This window comes from Tachysurus fulvidraco, chromosome 25 (assembly GCF_022655615.1).
Source record: "Tachysurus fulvidraco isolate hzauxx_2018 chromosome 25, HZAU_PFXX_2.0, whole genome shotgun sequence".
Classification (NCBI taxonomy): domain Eukaryota; kingdom Metazoa; phylum Chordata; class Actinopteri; order Siluriformes; family Bagridae; genus Tachysurus; species Tachysurus fulvidraco.
This window is the reverse complement of record NC_062542.1, coordinates 2,516,869-2,536,068: the sequence shown is the minus strand read 5'-3', so window position 1 is coordinate 2,536,068 and position 19,200 is coordinate 2,516,869. Positions and strand designations below refer to the sequence as shown.

Below are 19,200 nucleotides of genomic sequence, written 5' to 3'. Positions count from 1 at the left end.
GCTCAGGGGGCCCTGCAGTGGCAACTTGTGCCCCTTTTCCACCGAGGCAGTTCGAGTGCTGGTTTGGAGCCTAATTTAGAACCAGTTCTTTCTGTTTCGACCGCCAAAGCACCGGCTCCGAACCAGGAAAAGTGGTTCTTAAGTAGCACCAAAACGTTGCTGGTCTAGACTTAAGAACCGCTTGGGGCGGGAGCTGTGGGTTGGGCTACTGTTAGCGCATTTGTTAATGTACCTTAAGTATACTAATGTTTAATACATTTTTACTTTACCGCGATATGATATATTATCAGCACACATGATGGTAGGTAGCTACATGCTAAGGCTAATTTTCTTCTGTGTTAATGATAAAATAACGTTATGTACTTTATCGATTACAACCTCCGTTTATACAGATTACACGGAGCCGCACGTACACGTTTTATTTGCTGCGTTTGGATGCCGATGTAGGTTCGCAAAGCCATGAGCATTACCAGTAAAGCAACATCCGCCATTGTTGTTGTGTTTGTGTTTGCCGCTGCTGCGCTAAAGTTGCTGGGACACGTGACACGTATACAGTGACGTAACACTCGGCGCTGTGACGGCTCTCTAGCCGGTGGAAAGGCAAACCGGTTCTTAGAAGGTTCGCCAGTGGAACCAACTATGAACCAGCACCCGGTTCTTCCCGGTGGAAAAGAGGCATTGATGGACCTAGGATTTGAACCAATGACCTATCGCTCAGTAGTCGAACACCTTAACCGCTGAGCTACCACATCCCTAGTTTATGCATTCAGTGTAGCTGAACAGAATTTATCTTTAACTCTTTGAGTCTTCCTAAAATCCAAGTCTTTCTAAAAAGAAAACGTTGTGAAAGGCCATTGTGTAGACAAGTAGCTGATTCCAGATTTATGCCTTCTTCACCACAAAAATAAGACAAGGCGAGTGGTACTGTACTTCCATTGCCTAGCCACTGCTATCTTACGGATAAATAAGCGATCCATGTTGTCATTAGTAAGTCCATATCAAAAAGTCAGCAGGTAACATGGCCAGGATGTGGTCCGTAAGAGGTGATGTGTGCTTCTGACTTATTTTCACTCTCTGTACTGTGGGTACAAAAGGAAATGGCAGAGTCTGCAGCACTAAGACCACCCTGGATAAGTCTTGGAATTGATTTGCTGATTCTCAGCAACTGAATGAATGGTCAAAAAACCAGCCCTGTTTTATCTGAGAAAGAACTGATAAGCATAGGGATTCTTGATGAACGTAGTTGGCAGAGGTCTGGAGGAGAGTCTTTCCAATAATTAGAACAATTTGTTCTTGTCTCAGACTGGTCTTTGGAAAGATGTTTTAGATGAAGTTTAAATGTAAGGAAGAATTAAATGAGAACCCACTTATACCCTAACCCTAACCCTGGTGGGAATGGTATAACCCAAGATAAGGGACAGAATTTCAGAGATTAGGGAAGATGGAGTGAGTAGGAAAGGAAGATTAGTTCAGTAAAGAAAACATCCAGAAATCAGGCCAATACGACAGAATGCAGAACTTTTGAACGTGAACAAATCACGAATATGGTAAATCGATTTGTTGATGAATGCTGACAAGGTCCTAAAAAGTGCACTTTACAAGTCTATGATGTCTAAGGGTTGGTTTTGAATTCTAGTGACATAATAAATAGACAGAGTGACTGTCGTTTTGGTTTGGGGTCACCGACACCAACTAACAGCTATTACTTGCAACAAAATGATCTACAGTATACGAGGTTTATTGACCTTTCCTAGGTAGTCTGAAGTGCGCTCACCAAAAATCTACAGTATATGTATGCTCAATCCCAAGAAAGCAAGTCAACAGAAATGCAGTGGTGTGGTAGCTCAAGTTCCCCTTGGGGCATTGGTACTTTGAGTGGTTAAGACTCTGGCTTGTGATCGGAAGATCGTGATTAAAGCCCCTGCACCACCAAGCTGTCGAAGCTGGGTCCCTGGACAAGGGTACTGCATCATGGCTAGGCCCTGCTTTCTGTCCCCAACCTCCAAAGTCGGGATACAAAGAAAGAGTTTCATTGTACTGTAATGTATATGTGACAATAATAAAGGCTGCTTCTTCTTCTTCTTCTACTTGTGGTTCAGTGATTAAGGCTTTGGGCTACTAATCTCTATACACAACTCACGATAAGACGGTCATGTTAAGCACCTGTACAGCCAAGCTTAATGATGTTGAGCACTTGAGCAAGGCACTTAACCATCTCTGCTCCAGGGGTTCTGTATAATGTCTTTTTGATCAGTAGATTAAAATCTTAACCATCGAGTCACAATTGCCCTAAGGGGTTGTGTCATTGCCTGGCTTGCTTGTTTGCTTGCTTGCTTGTATAATGAACCATGCCTATAGATTTGGGCTGCTGATCAGAAGGTCATGAATTCAAGCCTCTGTGCTGGTAAGCTGCCAGTTTTGGGCTCATGAACAAGGCATGTAACCAATTCTGCCCTTCCTAACATTACATGACAATAACGACTTTCTTCTATTATAGGGTTCTACCGTATCTCTCGTTCATTCTTAGGTAGGACCCAGGTAGAACCCTGTAATACTACATAAAGGGAAACGAAAAGAATCAAATCTTTAGTGAAGAATCACGCACTGACTTTCTGAAAGAAGGCCAAACCCCTCCTGCACACTTTAGACAGCATCTTTTCTTCTGTAAATGTCCCACTGTTGAAGTGTGTAATGTGAGTGCAGGGCAAGATTGCCTTTAATTGCGGCAAGGCAATAAAACGTCCGTCTCCAGCCGAAGGCATGGGAGTCGGAGCGGTGTGTATAAAGCTTGAGCTGCATCTTAATGCATTCTTGCACAGATAACACACACTGGTATAGGGCGAGAGATGTTTCTAGTTAATGTACTTAATAAAAATAGCAGATCCTAAAAGATTCATCATAGTCATTATTTTCGAGTTAACACTTTACCTTTAATTTGTGGTTGGGACTCTTTTTTGCATGATTTCTTCTACCTACATACAGTACATACCTTCTCTTTAGCAGTATACTAACACAGAGTGTATGTTTTTTTTACTCCGCAGGTTGTCCGGGACAAACATTCCGGTTCCTATCGTCAGCAACAAGAACTGGCTCCGGCTCCATTTTGTCACAGATAATAGTCATAGACACAAAGGCTTTATTGCTCAGTATCAAGGTAAACTATATTTTTTTGGGACTTGTATCCGGTCCTCTCACTATCTTAGCTCTAAAACCTTTACTTGTACAGTATCAGCATTCTGACTGGTCATAAGGTGCTGATTCATTGCAGTACATCATCTGCAATGCGAATCACAGGATTATGTCACTTTGCTTGTTCTAATACCTTATTAACAGATTAAAACTACAGTATACATCAGCCCATCATACACATATGTGGTTCTTCCTCAAAATATTGCCATACACTTTCCCTTCACTGGAAATAAGAAACCTAAACACTCCAGCTTGACAATGCCCGTGTACATGAAGCTCCTGATCCTTCGAATGGTTCGAGTAGAAGAACTCGAGGGTCCTGACTGAACACCTTTTGGATGAACTGGAACTGGAGTATCATCGACATCTCAACATCTGTGTCTCATCTCACTAATTTTCTTGTAGCTAAATAAACACGAATCCCTACATTCACAATTCAAGATCTAGTGAAAAGCATTTTGAGAAGTGCAAAGATATTCAACAAAAAATATGTGTGCATGCTTTTGGCCATATACTGTACGATATTGCTCTTTAATTAATACATTAAAAAGAGGAATAAAACATTGCAAATTGGAAAATAATCAACTGACCCCCATTATTTTGTTCCATACTTTAATACAGTGGTCCCCAACCCCCGGGCCGCGTACCGGTACCGGTCCGTGGACCAAATGGTACCGGGCCGCCCAAGGAACATTAACATTATTTTTTAACATTACATTATTAATATTGTTATTAACATTATTAAGCCGCACCAATACCGCACACGCGCAAAATATCATGATATCGGGCCGGGTTTAGGTGACGTCTGGAGCTGAGCGGCTGCAAGCAGCAGTGGCGTCGTAGCTTTGGTGGAGAGAAGGTGTGTATCGCTCTTCTCTCTGTTCACCGGTACTTTGTCATGTTTAACAGTGCTTGGTGTACGTGTATATTGTGTTTGCTCAAATTTAACCCACAAATTAGCAAAAATGAGCACGAAACAGATGTCGTTAGAAAGTTAGAAACTCTGCCGGTGTTCTGGATTAAAGTCATGGCGGAATACCATGAGATTGTCACCACAGCACTTAAATCCCTATCGCCATTTCCAACATGCTATCTTTGTGAAGCGGGGATTTCTGCAGTGACGGCAACCAAAACAAAACAACGGAATAAACTGGACATAAGCGACACACTTCGGGTGTCATTGTCTCCTGTTACCCCAGATGGAACCGTCTTGTTGCAAAGAAACAAGCTCAGGGTTCTCATTGATTTAGCATTGTAGTGAGTTAAAAAGGCATATTTAAATACAATTAAATTAAAATTATTAATTTTAATTTAATTGTATAGCCCCCACCCACCACCCCCAGCGGGCCACGGTAAAACGATCAAACAGTGACCGGTCCGCGGCGAAAAAAAGGTTGGGGACCGCTGCTTTAATATATTCCATTTTATTCCATTTATAAAACAGAATGCTAAAAAAAAGACATTAATACTTAATGAGCAGTCAGCAGATTTTATCCATTCATGGATAAAACAAACACCATTATGCCGGCATTATTGACAATTCCTTTGTCTTATTGAACTAATTCAATCTCAGTGTATGAACTCTGACAGCTGTTTTGAATCTTTTCAGAATCCAGTCTTGTAATAATGCAAAGAATGCATTTTTTTAATGCACTTTTTAATGCTGATTATAGGAAAGTTAAAGGACTGAACAAACCGTATCTCAGCGAGGATAGTCACATAACTCGGTGATATGTACAGTATCATATGTCTCTATTCCCTTCCACTCGATTCCTCCGTGATATTGCATCAGATTCTGATCACGATACGACTGAAATTGAGATGGCACGATCCCCTGGCTCCTGAAAGAAAGATTGTTAGCCCTGTAACATGCTGCTCTTCGCACCTCAAAAGGAAGATGTCTCCGTCCCTGTACGACCGTTTCCTTTCACTCATATTTTCTCAGCCTTGCAACAAATGGAGCTTGAGAAGATTGATCTTTGTATTGTAGCTATTCCCTGGGAGACCTGCCTTGTCCAATTTGATTTTTTTCCCTCTCTCTTTCTGAACAGTGAAACGGTCTGGAGACTTCAAATCAAGAGGGGTGAAGCTGTTGCCTGGGAAAGACAACACAAGCAAATTTGCTATAAGTAAGTCCGATATCTCTTTAGTGGTTTCAAAAGTCTGTCTCTCTCTCTCTCTCTCTCTCTCTCTCTCTCTCTCTCTCTCTCTCTCTCTGGTTTTTTATATCGAACAACATCAGATCAGACTTTTAAAAGCCGGTGTGATTGCTCGTTAGACACTTTAACAAAGTATTAACGGTGCTGTACAGCTGAGGCCTATAGGATGTACTATAATGTACACTAAAATACAAAGCCTGCGAGACAAGAAAACAACACAATGCAATATAACAAAACATGATTTCCCAAGTCTGCTGTTTCCCGGCAGGAACGATTTTACACAGTTAACCATGACATTTTGTCCCTGATTATAGAGTTACTTAGAGAGCTTGTGTTAAATACAGTACGTGTGTACGAAAGTCTATTAAAGCAGCTCGGCAAAATTTTATCTATTCGGGTATCTTTGTCAGAAATCATTTTTGGAGCTAAAGTGCTAGTTTGTTGTGGCTAGCGGATGTAGCCATAACAAATAACAACCTGTTTTGTTTGTATCGTCTATATGGTGTGAAAAAGCAGTGATGTTGTGAGTAAGTTGGATCAACGGCAAAAGGTTTTTGAGTATTTGCATAGGGAAAAGCTTGAATATTAAACTTTTGTCTAATATTAATGTCCTTTATTAAAACTATCCAAATAAAATATTTAAATTGAAAATACACATTTGGGTTCAGTGCAGGTTTCAATTGATTTCCTGAGCTCTCATTCAGATTATTAATATTACCTGCTGTGTATGTTGATTGACTCTGAGGTTGCCAAATCTTAAACACAAAAACTCACCTTTATAATCGTTCAATTCTAATCCAATTTAAATAAACTGGGATAGAAAGTATGGGATGTAAAAGTAATTCTGTTTGTGATACTTGTCTAATTATAAAGACTAATAACTAGCATTGTACTTTATTGCCAATATATTGCCCCATCAATTTTCCATTTTATAATTCGAAAATTCAATTAAATTTAACAATATGGCTTATTATTATTACGTTCGCACAATGTAATAAAGCCGCGGGATACTAAATCGAGTAATAACGTGATCGTTATTTGTGTATGCGCAACACTTTCTATATGTTATCATGCCTTGAATTAGCTACAGTAGTTTAGCTAAATTTGGATAAATATTTGGTATTGTTTATAATTTTACCCGTTTACAATTGAGCTTGACTATGAAGGTTTGACATGGATGCTAAGCACTTGGAAGCTGATTATGGTTCTACTGTACGTATGATGTTTTACGTATAATCTGTGACCTTCAGTCAACCCCAGATGCGATATTAGATATTAGTTACTCGTCTGCTAACACCTCATTTTTACGGCGGTTTGGTCTCAGGGAAAATGCCATTACTCAGTCATTACCTCACACAACACTGCGAAAAGGTTTTAAAGGGAACATGAGCCATCAGCAGAAGTGAAATAGATTCAGAGCTGTGCCTCGTAGCTGACTTTTGATTCGCTAAGGACGCTTTGACGATCGGGAATGACGTCCTACATCTCAGATCGAAGTCTTTAAAGTTGACGCACGCACTCCGCTCGTACTAAAAGCAACACTATTCACCGCACCTTCACCGCAAGGCACTTTTGTCAGTCGAAGCAACTTTTTTTAGCCCTCCGAAGACCAATATATGATGATTTCTTCACTGGTGATAGCAAATAACCAAAGCGACTAAAGCTTCAAATCATGTTTATGCCAGCGAATGCCTGTGAGTTATTCCGTCTGACTTGTCTCTGCTCATTAAGCCAAAGCAGAGAAACTGCCGTTGTTCTCCGTGTTACGTCAGAATCGTTTAACGTGCACTTTTGTATTCATACATTTTAAAAAATGTTTTAAACATCAAGTACGTTGTGTCAGCTGGAATGACTTGTATCGTAAAGCCATTTTGTAGTAAAAGAAAATTAGAAGTAACTTCAGAGTGAGTGAACTTTCTTTATTCTTAACCAACCAGTATAGAAAAAAAAAATGAACTGTTAAAAACTATATACTGTACATGCTAACATGATGATGTCATTCCTGAGATGTGGACTAGAGTGATGTGGATTCTGAAGAAATTAAAAGTTTTTTAGTTCTTTATATAAATTTTTAGTATAAATAGTTCTTCTGTCGGTTCCTTTGATGCTATAATGAACGTAACAGATAAAATGAATATACTGTGATCCTCTACATATTGTGCCTGTTATACATTTAAGAGTCTGATTATATGAATCAAAGGTATCGATCCATTTTTTTTCATGTCCATTAATAGAAATTTTGGCATTTCTATTAAGCAGAACATCTATTAAACTTGCTAATTTCTGTTGCTAACAATCGCCAGCCAGCTAGCGTTCGCAAACCGAATTAGTGGGATAAATAGTCATGCTGAGCTTATAGTAAGCATCAAATGATGGAAATGAATGTAAAATAAAATTGAGCTGTTTAAATAAAAACCTAAAGGTTTTTTAAACTTCATATGAACGCTCTGAAAGCATTTTAGTTTTTATTTTTAATGTTTTTTCAGTTGTGATTTTTGGACTCATTTACAAATATGTGGCACAAAATTGTATTATCAAGTTCAATACAACAGAAACTTAAACTAGAACGTACATTTCCTGAAGAAAATGTGAATGCTGCTTGCACGTGGCAAGTTCCCCTCATCGCGCTGAGTGTTTTGATATGTCACATGTCCATGTTGTGCTAAATTTTGATTTTGCATATTTTGAAGGCGGGGCTGCGGAACAATCGGAAAGCCAGTTGGTACACCAATTTAAACCTTTGTTCAGAGTATCACCCTAAAGGAGCTGGCCGTGTTTGGTGTAGATATTTCAAAAGCTTGGCGAGTTATAAACCTCCAGTTTATAATGGGAGTCTATGGGGAAAAAAGACTATTTTGAGACGCGGTACCGGAAGTACCGGTACTCGGATCACTTAGAAAAGTCATAGCACATCTCTCCTCAACGAGCCAGTCGATTTGACATGTCATTCATGGTTCTAGGACAAAAGCTGTGGGACAAGTTACGCGCCGAAATTTTGTCGGAAGAGTATGTAGGATAGTAAGAATTTTGATTTGCAAGCACCGTTAATAAGCACAAGTGTTCTGTCTAACAGTCAGAAAGCATTTAGTTCGATTTAATTTGATTTAATTATGCTTATATACTGAGTTTATAGTGTATGTTATATGTATGAAATTAATTAGAATTAAAACACGAATACTTGGCCCACTGGAAGAATGGAACAAGAAACAGAAAGCATTTACAAACCTTTGAATGATTTGTGATTCTATATGTAAATTTTTCCTTCCTTTATTTCTTCCCAGTAGAAAAACCCTCTCGATGTCAACCGTGAAACAAGCTAATTCTGTCTTAATATAGATCCAAATTTCACTCTTAACCACAAGCACGTGCTGAATATCGACCAAACCCCGTCATAATTCTCATTCTGAGCGGGCGTGGTACGTATTATAATACAGTATCGAGCACATCGATTTATCTCAAGCCAGCATTGTACAACTTCAGATACTTAATTAGGATAGGAAAGAGTTTTTATTACCCTCTATTTCACAGTGGCTGCCTCGTACATGCAGAATGATGAATTATGAGGGAACGATTTGCCTCGACGAAGGCTCGTTCGCGTCCCGATACACCAGCAAACACCCCTGTGCTAATCAGCAGGCTCCTTAATTTACCACTTCCACATCAACTACTGCTCTGACAGCAATTAAGGTGGGGTTCACTGTCACTTCCTGTGCAACGTGTTGTCAGTCGGATGAAAAATGGATGGTGTTTATGGGGACATTAAGCGGTTAGTGAGTTTATGGTGACTTTTAAAAAGAGTTTGTGGATCAGACTTTGCATCTGTTTAAGAACCACAGTGTTGTTGGATTCTTCGCTCTTATTAGTCTGATGTGGGTTATTAATATTAATGCTTTTCTTCTAATGCATGAATATTAACGGCATTTGGCAGACGCTCTTATCCAGAGCGACTTACATTTATTTCAGTTGAGAGTAAAGGGCCTTGCTCAGGGGCCCAGGGGTGGCTGCTTGGTTGCCCTGGGATTTGAGCTCACAACCTTTTAGTCAATGCCAATGGCCTACCACATCCTCCCATGATACATTATTGTTTGTGTACTATTCAGAGACTTATTTTAAAAAAGGCTTTTTGTTTAATTGTTGATCATGTGATGTTTTCTGGAACGAGATGATTATTTAACGTTTATGGAGTAACAGTGAGGTCTATATTCATGACAAGGTTCGGTAACTCGACAGGTATTCGGTATTTTTTTTATATATATATAAACCCTCGAAAGAATGGAGAAAAAGAGTGTAATGGTGGACAGTAGTGGTTTGCAGCAAGCCTGTATCACAGCCTCCTTTTATATCTTCTGCAGTGAACGAAGGAGGAGTGAAGCAAGTGTCCAATGACTGCTCGGACCCCGGAGAGCCGGAGAACGGCAGGCGCGTAGGTGACGATTTCAGGTAAAACTAGTTGTGTGTTGATTAAGTTGTTGAAAACATGGCACCCTGAACAAACTGCAGTTCTTTTTATTCATCCTTTGCTCTTCTTGTTTGCTGTAATCGTTTTCGTATTCATCCGGAAGCATTGGAGCCATGGTCGGGTTCACGTGTGACGGCGATCACGTGCTGCAGGGCTCCAAAAGCATCACCTGCCAGCGGGTGGCAGAAGTGCTCGCCGCGTGGAGCGACCACCCTCCAGTATGTAAAGGTGAGAGACATGACATTGCTGGATATTACACATGACATAATGCTGAAATGTTCTTTTATTATACAAACACTTACAAATCCTGTATTCATGCTGCATTGATTATAAAAAATGAACAGCGTGCTATAGACCATGTATAATCCCTTAGGGCGGCTTACATAAGCAGAGGAACGTTATGACTTGTTATAAATTCTCTGTTCAGGTAACAACTATGCAACTGCAGTGGCAAGTAAATGCAGGCTTTCTGATGTAACGTCCTACACATTCTTATTAACAGGTTTTGTAATGCGTTATAGTACGTAGCCCTACATTACGAAGGCATGTGCATTATAATGTTATAATGCTTTATAATGCAGTCTTTTCATTTTAGCTAATTTTTGTAGTATTTTGTGACTGCGTTAGACTCATTACAACCTTCTGATGCAACATCTTTATTGTTTTTATAAATGGTTATTATAATGCATTACATAACCTGACATTATGAAGATGCTTATGAACAGTTACCGTATTATAATGTGTTAAGCAATCGGACATTAATAACGCATGCGCATAGCTACAATGCTGTATTACTTACTGTATTATGTTAATCTTAATCAGTGTATGTATTTACATTCAGAATGCTTATAAAGCACGAATACACTCGTTACGATATCGGATCCTTTCATCAGCGTTAAAACGCATTATAATGCAATTTCGTTTTTAGCTATTTCATTTTTCATTTTGTATTTTTTTATGACTGCAGTCCGAGCGGATGCATGCCGTAGACGTTACATCAAATACATTACAACGTCTTCGACATGCTTATGAACAGTTAATATAATGCGTTACGTAATCTGACATTATGAAGTCATGTGCATTAATATACAGTAGCTACAATGTCGAGTACATACTGTATTATGCTACTCTTTTTCAGTGTATATAGTTAATCATGTAAGGCTTTATAACATGATGATATGTGTTACAGTATCTGTTCATTGTGTTATAGTGCATTATAATTCTGTCTTTTTATTTTAGCAAATGATGTCATTTTTGAACAGTTTTGATGATGTATCATATACTGACACTTTATATGTAGTGATTATGACATTTATACAGTATGTATTGCAGGCTTATGCAGGTGTTATGAGCTGTTATGTATTCTATATGATATCATCCTCGTGACTCATGATGGCATCTCAGGGGCATGAAGATGTCTTAAAATCTCAACCGATAAATCTAAAAAAAAAAAAAATGTAGCTCGTGAAAAACGGCGTGTCGTGTTACGGCACGTTCCGCCATCGATTGTGCGGAATAGAAACACGTTCATTACATACAGTCTTCTAGCCTCACACGCATACGAAGAAATTTCCATCTAGTGCCCTTAATGACACGATGTGACTCGAGTCTTGTTATCCTTCTTACAGTACAACAATTTCCTATCTCGATTTTCTAGCGAAACCGTGCCGTGTGATCCTCGCAACGGCCATAACCTCTTACAAGCACGAGCCCTTAATACACACAGTCATTCCTGCCAACTCCCCCTCATCCTTATGTGTTAATTGTTGTTGTTGTTGCAGTGAAAACGTGTGGGTCGAACCTCTATGGTCCATCTGGTACTTTTACCTCTCCCAATTTCCCCATCCAGTATGAGAGCAACTCACAGTGTGTTTGGATAATCACCGCCAGTAACCCAAATAAGGTAACACACACACACACACACACACACACACACACACACACACACACACACACACACGATCCCATAAGGACACAGACTCTGAGTTGATCTATGATGTGTGAGCATTGTGGGGAATTATGTGCTGGCTTCACACTCATTGGCTTGATTGTCCCAGGTTTATAAACGCTTTAGTGTGTCTCAGATTATAGAGAAAGTTCATGGGTCATTTCATCCAACGTACAGAGAGACGGAGGACGAGGAGATAGAGTTCATTAAACGATTCCCAAGCGGGCGACGGTCTTCCACAGTAAGAATTTAGCCAGTGAGGGGAATTTAGCTTTCATTGATATCATGAGAATGTAATTAAACAGTTTATATCTGATTGTCATATCCAAGTTGTTGATATTGGTTGTTTTTAACTCCTTGATGTGGATTTTCAATCAAATTCGGTTTTATTTGTGTAGCGCGTTTAACAATGGACGTCGTCTCGAAGCAGTTTTACAGAACATAAGATTTAATAATACAAAAGGTTCGAGATTAATATTAGATTTATATTTAAACATGTTTGTATTTATCCCTAATGAACAAGCCTGAGGTGACTGAGGTGACTGTGGTGAGGAAAAACTCCCTTAGATGGAAGAGGAAGAAACCTTGAGAGGAACCAGAGACAAAAGTGAACCTCATCCTCATTTGGGTGACACTGGAGGGTGTGATTATAAACTGTTATAAACACCAGAGAGTGTTATTATGAAAAATGTCCTTTCTACAGTCAGATACAGTCTGATAATTGTGTATCCATTAGGAGGTAGTTGTCCTCAAAGACCACATGGAGATTCTCACTAAATTTCTGAAATCCTCATGAAGTGGAACACAATTGGTGCTGGTACAATCTGTAGATGCTTCAGGATCTTCACAGGGTCGATGCCTCCTTTCACCGAAGGTCCGAAACCTCTAGGTGCCTGCGGATGGGTGGAAATATAGAAGTGAATGGAAAGGAATTAGCGTAGCTGCTGTTCATAATATTACCCAACACTAGATGATAATGAGCAGATGGACTTGAGCACTAGGTTTTGGGATATGTCATGTGTATGCCAGGCTAAAGGGGATCTACATTTAAACCCGGAGATGTGGAAGATACAAGTCCTCGTGAATAAGTTGTTACCATAGAAACTTTCCTGAACAAAATTATGACCAATCAAAATCCTGAATGCATCTTCAGGATGCATGCGGTTTCCGCTCCATCCTACCTTTTATTCATCCGATCGAAATTCCTTAGTTATGACGTAACTCAGAGAAGAGACAAAAACTCATACACAGTTATTTAATATATCTAATGAAATCAATATTTTCTCCTGAACATTTATCACCCGAGCTCATCCGAAGCCCAGATTCACTGTGTACCTGTGTGCAAACGTTCGATATACTTTATATTTCTCCGCAACTCTCTCGCCTCACGTCATTAACCATTTCCGAATAGCCGAGCCGTATATTCAATTGCTGCTAAATCTGCGTCCCTGTGGTGCCGTATGATGCAAATGGGTCCTAAATGGCATGGTGAGGTGATATTGCCTCATTTATCTTAGACAGATGAAATTGCCAGGTTTAAATTTTATTGTGGTTCGTAATACGAATTTCCACTGGCAGAACGAGTGCGTTATGACATCATTAGTGCCGTGAAGTGATTTTAAGCACACGTATAGTGTACATACAGTATGTACTGTACATACGCTGGATTAGCATGGTGTATGGCAGTGTTGTAATGTAACGGAGTAAAAATACTCCGTTACTGTACTTAAGTAGAAATGTCACGTATCTGTACTTTACTTCGCTATTTAAATTTATGTCAACTTTCACTTTTACTCCACTACGTTTCCGAGATAGAATGTTTACTTTTACTCCGTTATGTTTCCACTAAGCGCCTTCGTTACTCGTTACTACAAAATAAAATCAGAAGAAACGTGTGCGACTGCAATAAGGGAGGTTTGGCGAATCACAAGTCAAGTCAAGTCAAGAAGCTTTGATTGTCATTTCAACCATATGTAGCTGTTGCAGTACACAGTGACATGAGACAACGTTTCTCCAGGATCAGGGAGCTACATAAAACAAAGACAGAGCTAAGGACTTAGTAAGTAGTCTTAGCCACATAAAGTGCAACTGTGCAACCTGGTGCAAACAGTGCAGGACAAGACAAACAAGACAGTGCAGGACAAAAGACAGTGCAGACATAAAGTTACAAGACAATACAAAAAGTACAGAAAATGCAATACACAAAAGACAATAAACAGTAAACAGAAACAGCGCAGACCGAACGGTGTGTATACTGTATGTTCAAACAATATTTCGTACAGTAAAAGAATGAACATAGTTTCTTACGCAGCTCCGCACGCTCCAGGGAGAAGCACAGGTACGCGCACGTGCACGCGCAGTCAGAGCTGGAGGCGTTTATCTATAACGGCGGCAACCAAAAGCGGTGAAATGTCACTATTCTTATTACCAGAGTTGATAGCACAAACAAAATATTAATGCAATATCAATACTAAATAAAAATAATATTTATTGATTTGGTCTTTGTCTTGTGAATATTAGTTTATTAATGACTGCATTTATCGGACACACTGTTTGTAGAGAATGCACACAGACATGAACTGATTTGATTCGAGACTGGCATCATTACAACATGCATAAAATTTTGGTGTCTAGTTTTGCCATTTAATATTACGACTTTAATAATAAATTAAACCATTTAATAATAAAACTTTTGGCTTACTATGTAGTCATATAATATATAATATAAAACTCTTCTCGTTTTAAATTCTAACTGAGGGCTAAAAACCCTAAAGATGAAACCCTGGAACTGCCCCCTGCTCTTATGTCTACAGAAAATCACTGAAATTTTACTTTTTACTTTTACTTCAAATACTTAAGAACATTACATATCAGAAAATGACTTTTGATACTTAAGTACAGTAAATATCAGATACTTTAAGACTTTTACTTGAGTAATATTCTAAAAGGTGACTTTCACTTCTACCAAAGACTTTTTCTAGTACGATACTCGTACTTTTACTCGAGTATCGCTTTCTAGTACTTTATACAACACTGGTGTATGTATGTGTGTGTATTGAAATTCCTCCTAAAGCACCGCTTTGCCTTCGTAACGCACTCTTCAGGGCTGTTATGCAAATAAAAGCTAATAATCTGTAGCGATTGCTAGCTTTAGCATCAACATGGAATTTAATGGTTGTTTACATCAGTGTAAATTATGAATAATTCGATAATATCGTTAGCATATGTTCCAACAAATTGCCAGCCATTATTATGGCCCTTATGATACGTGTAAATCTTTTTTATTCGGTCGTCATAACGGCTCGTTCGAGTTCAGCCGTGAGAAAGCGAACGCGATGGTTGTCGTGGTTACAGGACGAAAGCGAGATGTCACCTTCACGAGATTACGACCTTCGATCTTTCCAGGTGATCCAGATCAACTTCGAGGAGTTTGATTTGGAGCTGGGATACGATACGCTTACCATAGGAGACGGGGGAGAGGTCGGAGACTCCAGAACCATCATCCAAGTGTAAGTTCTGATCACTAATTTCTCAAGGAAAAGAATACTGCCAGAAGCTCTGGGGCTGACATCAAGTTTACAATAAAATATTTACAAAATATCATTAAACGTCTTGGATCAATTATTAACTGGGATATAGAACTTTTATCCATTTATAGTTACTTATCAATTTCCCCACTTTCTCTCTCTCTCTCTCTCTCTCTCTCTCTCTCTCTCTCTCTCTCTCTCTCTCTCTCCACCCCTCTCTCTCCCTTGCCTTTATTGCCTCCATCCCTCTCTCCCCCTCTATCTCTGTTCCTCTTAGTGTATGTCATACTCATACTGTCATTTTCTTATAAATTTCTCTCTCTCTCTCTCTCTCTCTCTCTCTCTCTCTCTCTCTCTCTCTCTCTCTCTCTCTCTCTCTCTATCTATCTATCTTTCTCTCTCATTCTCTCTCTCTTTGTCTCTCTCTCCTTCTCTCTCTCTCTCCCTCTCTCTCTCTCTCTTCTCTCTCTCTCTCTCCACCCCCCCCCCTCTCTCTCTCTCTCTCTCTCTCTCCCTTGCCCTTATTGCTTCCATCCCTCTCTCCCCCTCCATCTCTGTTCCTCTTATTGTATGTCATACTCATACTGTCATTTTCTCATCAATTTTCTCTCTCTCTCTCTCTCTCTCTCTCTCTCTCTCTCTCTCTCTCTCTCTCTCTCTCTCTCTCTCTCTCTCTCTCTCCCTCCCTCGCTCCCTCTCCCTTCACCTCCCTGTCTATCCATTCCTCACTCTCTCTCCTGCTCTCTCTCTCTCTCTCTCTCTCTCTCTCTCTCTCTCTCTCTCTCTCTCTCTCTCTCTCTCTCTCTTTCTCGCTCCCTCTTCCATTTCATCTCCCTCTCCATCCGTTCCTCTCTCTCTCACTCTCACTCTCCCTTACCCTCCCTCCACCCCCCCCCTCATTATCACTCTCACCCCCCCACTCACTATCATTCTTTTGAAGATGAGACACACATCACAGCTTGTCATGTTACAAAGAAACCGAACATCTCCTGCCTCCTGTCAGAAAACCTCCGTTCCATCTGAACTCAGACTGGAGACTCCTTCCGATATGTTTATAAAAACGATCTGTGACAAAGTCTACACAAGTCCTGAACCGTCCATGTGGCATTTCTGCCTCGTGTAAATTGTTACCATAGAAACAATAACGTTTCATGTTAATATAAACCCGTGATGTGGAGCTGCGCTGCTGTCAGTGCTGCCGTCAGAGAAAACAGCTTCTGACCAATCAGAATGGCGGTTTCGGCAGAAATGTGGTGTAAGATGCAAGTAACCCACAATGCATCAGTCTTTTAAATATCTCAGCTCGTTGTTTCTTCAGCATCGTCGATCCTGGAGTTTTTCCAAGCCAGAATCATGTTTGCACCAATTTTTTCCGTCCCACAAGGACAAAAGCTTGTGTCCTGCCAAAACAAATGCACATAAAGTGCACTTCAAATAATTGCCTATGTAGAAGCATGAGCTTAATGCCAGTGATAAAACAGCCGCTGTCAATACCGATAGGATAAAATGAAGAGATATATATATATTTCTTCCTCTTAGCAGAAGACTTTGTTTACATCTTGGATTGTATTCCATTTGTGAAACTCTGTCTGTTTCTGCAGTCTGACTGGCAGCTTTGTGCCTGACCTGATTGTCAGCATGACCCACCAGATGTGGCTCCATCTGCAGTCGGACGAGAGCGTCGGCTCCATCGGCTTCAAGATCAACTACAAGGGTGTGTTCTTGTCGTCGGCCTCCTATCGACGTGCTCCGAGCTAAAAAGAAAGTTTGTCTTATACGATGATGACTCATCACTTTTTTATTTGTAGAAATCGACAAGGAGAGCTGCGGCGATCCCGGCATCCCTTTGTACGGTTTCCGTGAGGGAGGCGGATTCTCCAACGGTGATGTGCTACGCTTCGAATGTCAATTCGGCTTTGAGCTGATCGGCGAAAGAACTATTTCCTGTCAGAATAACAATCAGTGGTCAGCCAACATCCCCATCTGTATTTGTAAGTCCTATCTCCTGCTTGGTGATGGATGGTCAGATGGATGGATGAATGGATGGTCAGATGGATGGATGGATGGATGGATGGATGGTAAGATGGATGGACAAATGGATGGTTGGATGGATGGATGGATGAATGGATGGATGGTTCAATGGATGGATGGATGGATGGATGGATGGATGGATGGATGGATGGATGGTTAGATGGATGATTGAAAGGATGGATGGATGGATGGATGAAAGGATGGATGGATGGATGGATGGATGGATGGATGAAAGGATAGATGGATGGATGGTTAGATGGATGGATGGATGGATGGATGGATGGATGGATGGATGGATGGATGGATGGATGGTTGGATGGATGGATGGATGGATGGATGGTTAGATGGATGAACGAATGGATGGTTGGTTGGATGGATGGATGGATGGATGGATGGTTAGATGGATGATTGAAAGGATGGATGGATGGATGAAAGGATGGATGGATGGATGAAAGAATAGATGGATGGATGGTTAGATGGATGGATGGATGGATGGATGGATGGATGGATGGATGGATGGATGGATGGATGGATGGATGGATGGATGGATGGATGGATGGATGGATGGATGGATGGATGGTTAGATGGATGGATAGATGGTTAGATGGATGATTGAAAGGATGGATGAAAGGATGGATGGATGGATGGATGGATGGATGGATGGATGGATGGTTGGATAGATGGATGGATGGATGGTTGGATGATTAGATGGATGGATGGATGGATGGATGGATGGATGGATGGATGGATGGATGGGTGGGTGGATGGATGGATGGATGGATGGATGGATGGATGGATGGATGGATGGTTAGATGGATGAATGGATGGATGGATGGATGGATGGATGGATGGGTGGGTGGATGGATGGATGGGTGGGTGGATGGATGGATGGATAGAGGGAAAGATGGAATTATTCAGGGTATTTCAGTTCAATTCATTTGTATTGCAGTTTTAACAATGCACATCGTCCCAAAGCAGCTTTACAGTTATATAGAAATTCTGGATTAAAATGATAAATTTCGCTGGTAAAGAAAATCTCCTTGAGATGATATAAGGAAAAAACCTTGGGAGGTTCCAGAATAATTGTGTACTTTATGGTCATAAAGTGCTATTGTGTAAGCGGAAAATTCATGCTAGTTATAACAAGAAGTCTATTTTGTTGAAAGAACTGGCCACTCATGGAGACTTATGGATTGCAGTCCAAGGCCGTCTCTACGGTGCCTAAGTGCTCCCATCAACGTCTCTATTCTCAATATATATAGTCTCACAGTCGGACATCACACCCACAACGCTCTATCTGAACATCTGATGGATGCGTCACACAAAACTGGACACATTTTAGGAGTTTGGAAGTCGTCATCCGATCGGTTGGATTTTACAGGATTTCCATGAGACACGTGTCACATTTTTGGATGTTCTGTCTGGAAACATAGCCGCTGTGATGCTCTACTTCCCTCAAGGAAGAATAAAGCCACTCTGTTTAAAATCGTGCACTGTGCCTGTTTTTGTCGGAACTTCACATTTTCACATCCTGAACCTTGATGCTGAACAAAACATGATCGCGATTGGTTGCTTTTGTCAGTCGGACGCCCTCCAGGGTGGTTCTTGTCCAGTAAAAGCTGTTATGGAGACTGGATCGTCTCCCAGCAGTCTGAAGCTCTGGCTACACGAGACTAGGTTCATTGACATTGTCTTTATTTACAAACCTTCCTTCTATATAATGTCTACAACAGCAGCTAATCTCAGTGTTTTTTTAGACAAACCTTGCCTAAGTAACAGAGTCAAAAATCTAGTCTGGATTTAGGAGGAATTTTAGCGTCCGTTAAAGTACAACAAATTCATCAGGATTAGTTTTAATCCCCTTTATCAGCTTGATTACGAGAACAG

General features: G+C 40.3%; 1 protein-coding gene across 1 annotated transcript in view; it reads left to right on the top strand.

Annotated features, from left to right (window-relative positions):
* Nucleotides 1-19,200, top strand: part of csmd3a (CUB and Sushi multiple domains 3a) — a 252,962-nt gene that overhangs the window by 65,951 nt on the left and 167,811 nt on the right. The window contains exons 6-13 of the mRNA XM_047808368.1: nucleotides 3,042-3,154; nucleotides 5,241-5,318; nucleotides 9,701-9,788; nucleotides 9,911-10,035; nucleotides 11,589-11,710; nucleotides 15,161-15,264; nucleotides 16,884-16,996; nucleotides 17,091-17,273. Of these exons, the coding sequence (XP_047664324.1) occupies nucleotides 3,042-3,154; nucleotides 5,241-5,318; nucleotides 9,701-9,788; nucleotides 9,911-10,035; nucleotides 11,589-11,710; nucleotides 15,161-15,264; nucleotides 16,884-16,996; nucleotides 17,091-17,273 (926 nt within the window). The remainder of the gene's footprint in view (nucleotides 1-3,041; nucleotides 3,155-5,240; nucleotides 5,319-9,700; nucleotides 9,789-9,910; nucleotides 10,036-11,588; nucleotides 11,711-15,160; nucleotides 15,265-16,883; nucleotides 16,997-17,090; nucleotides 17,274-19,200) is intronic.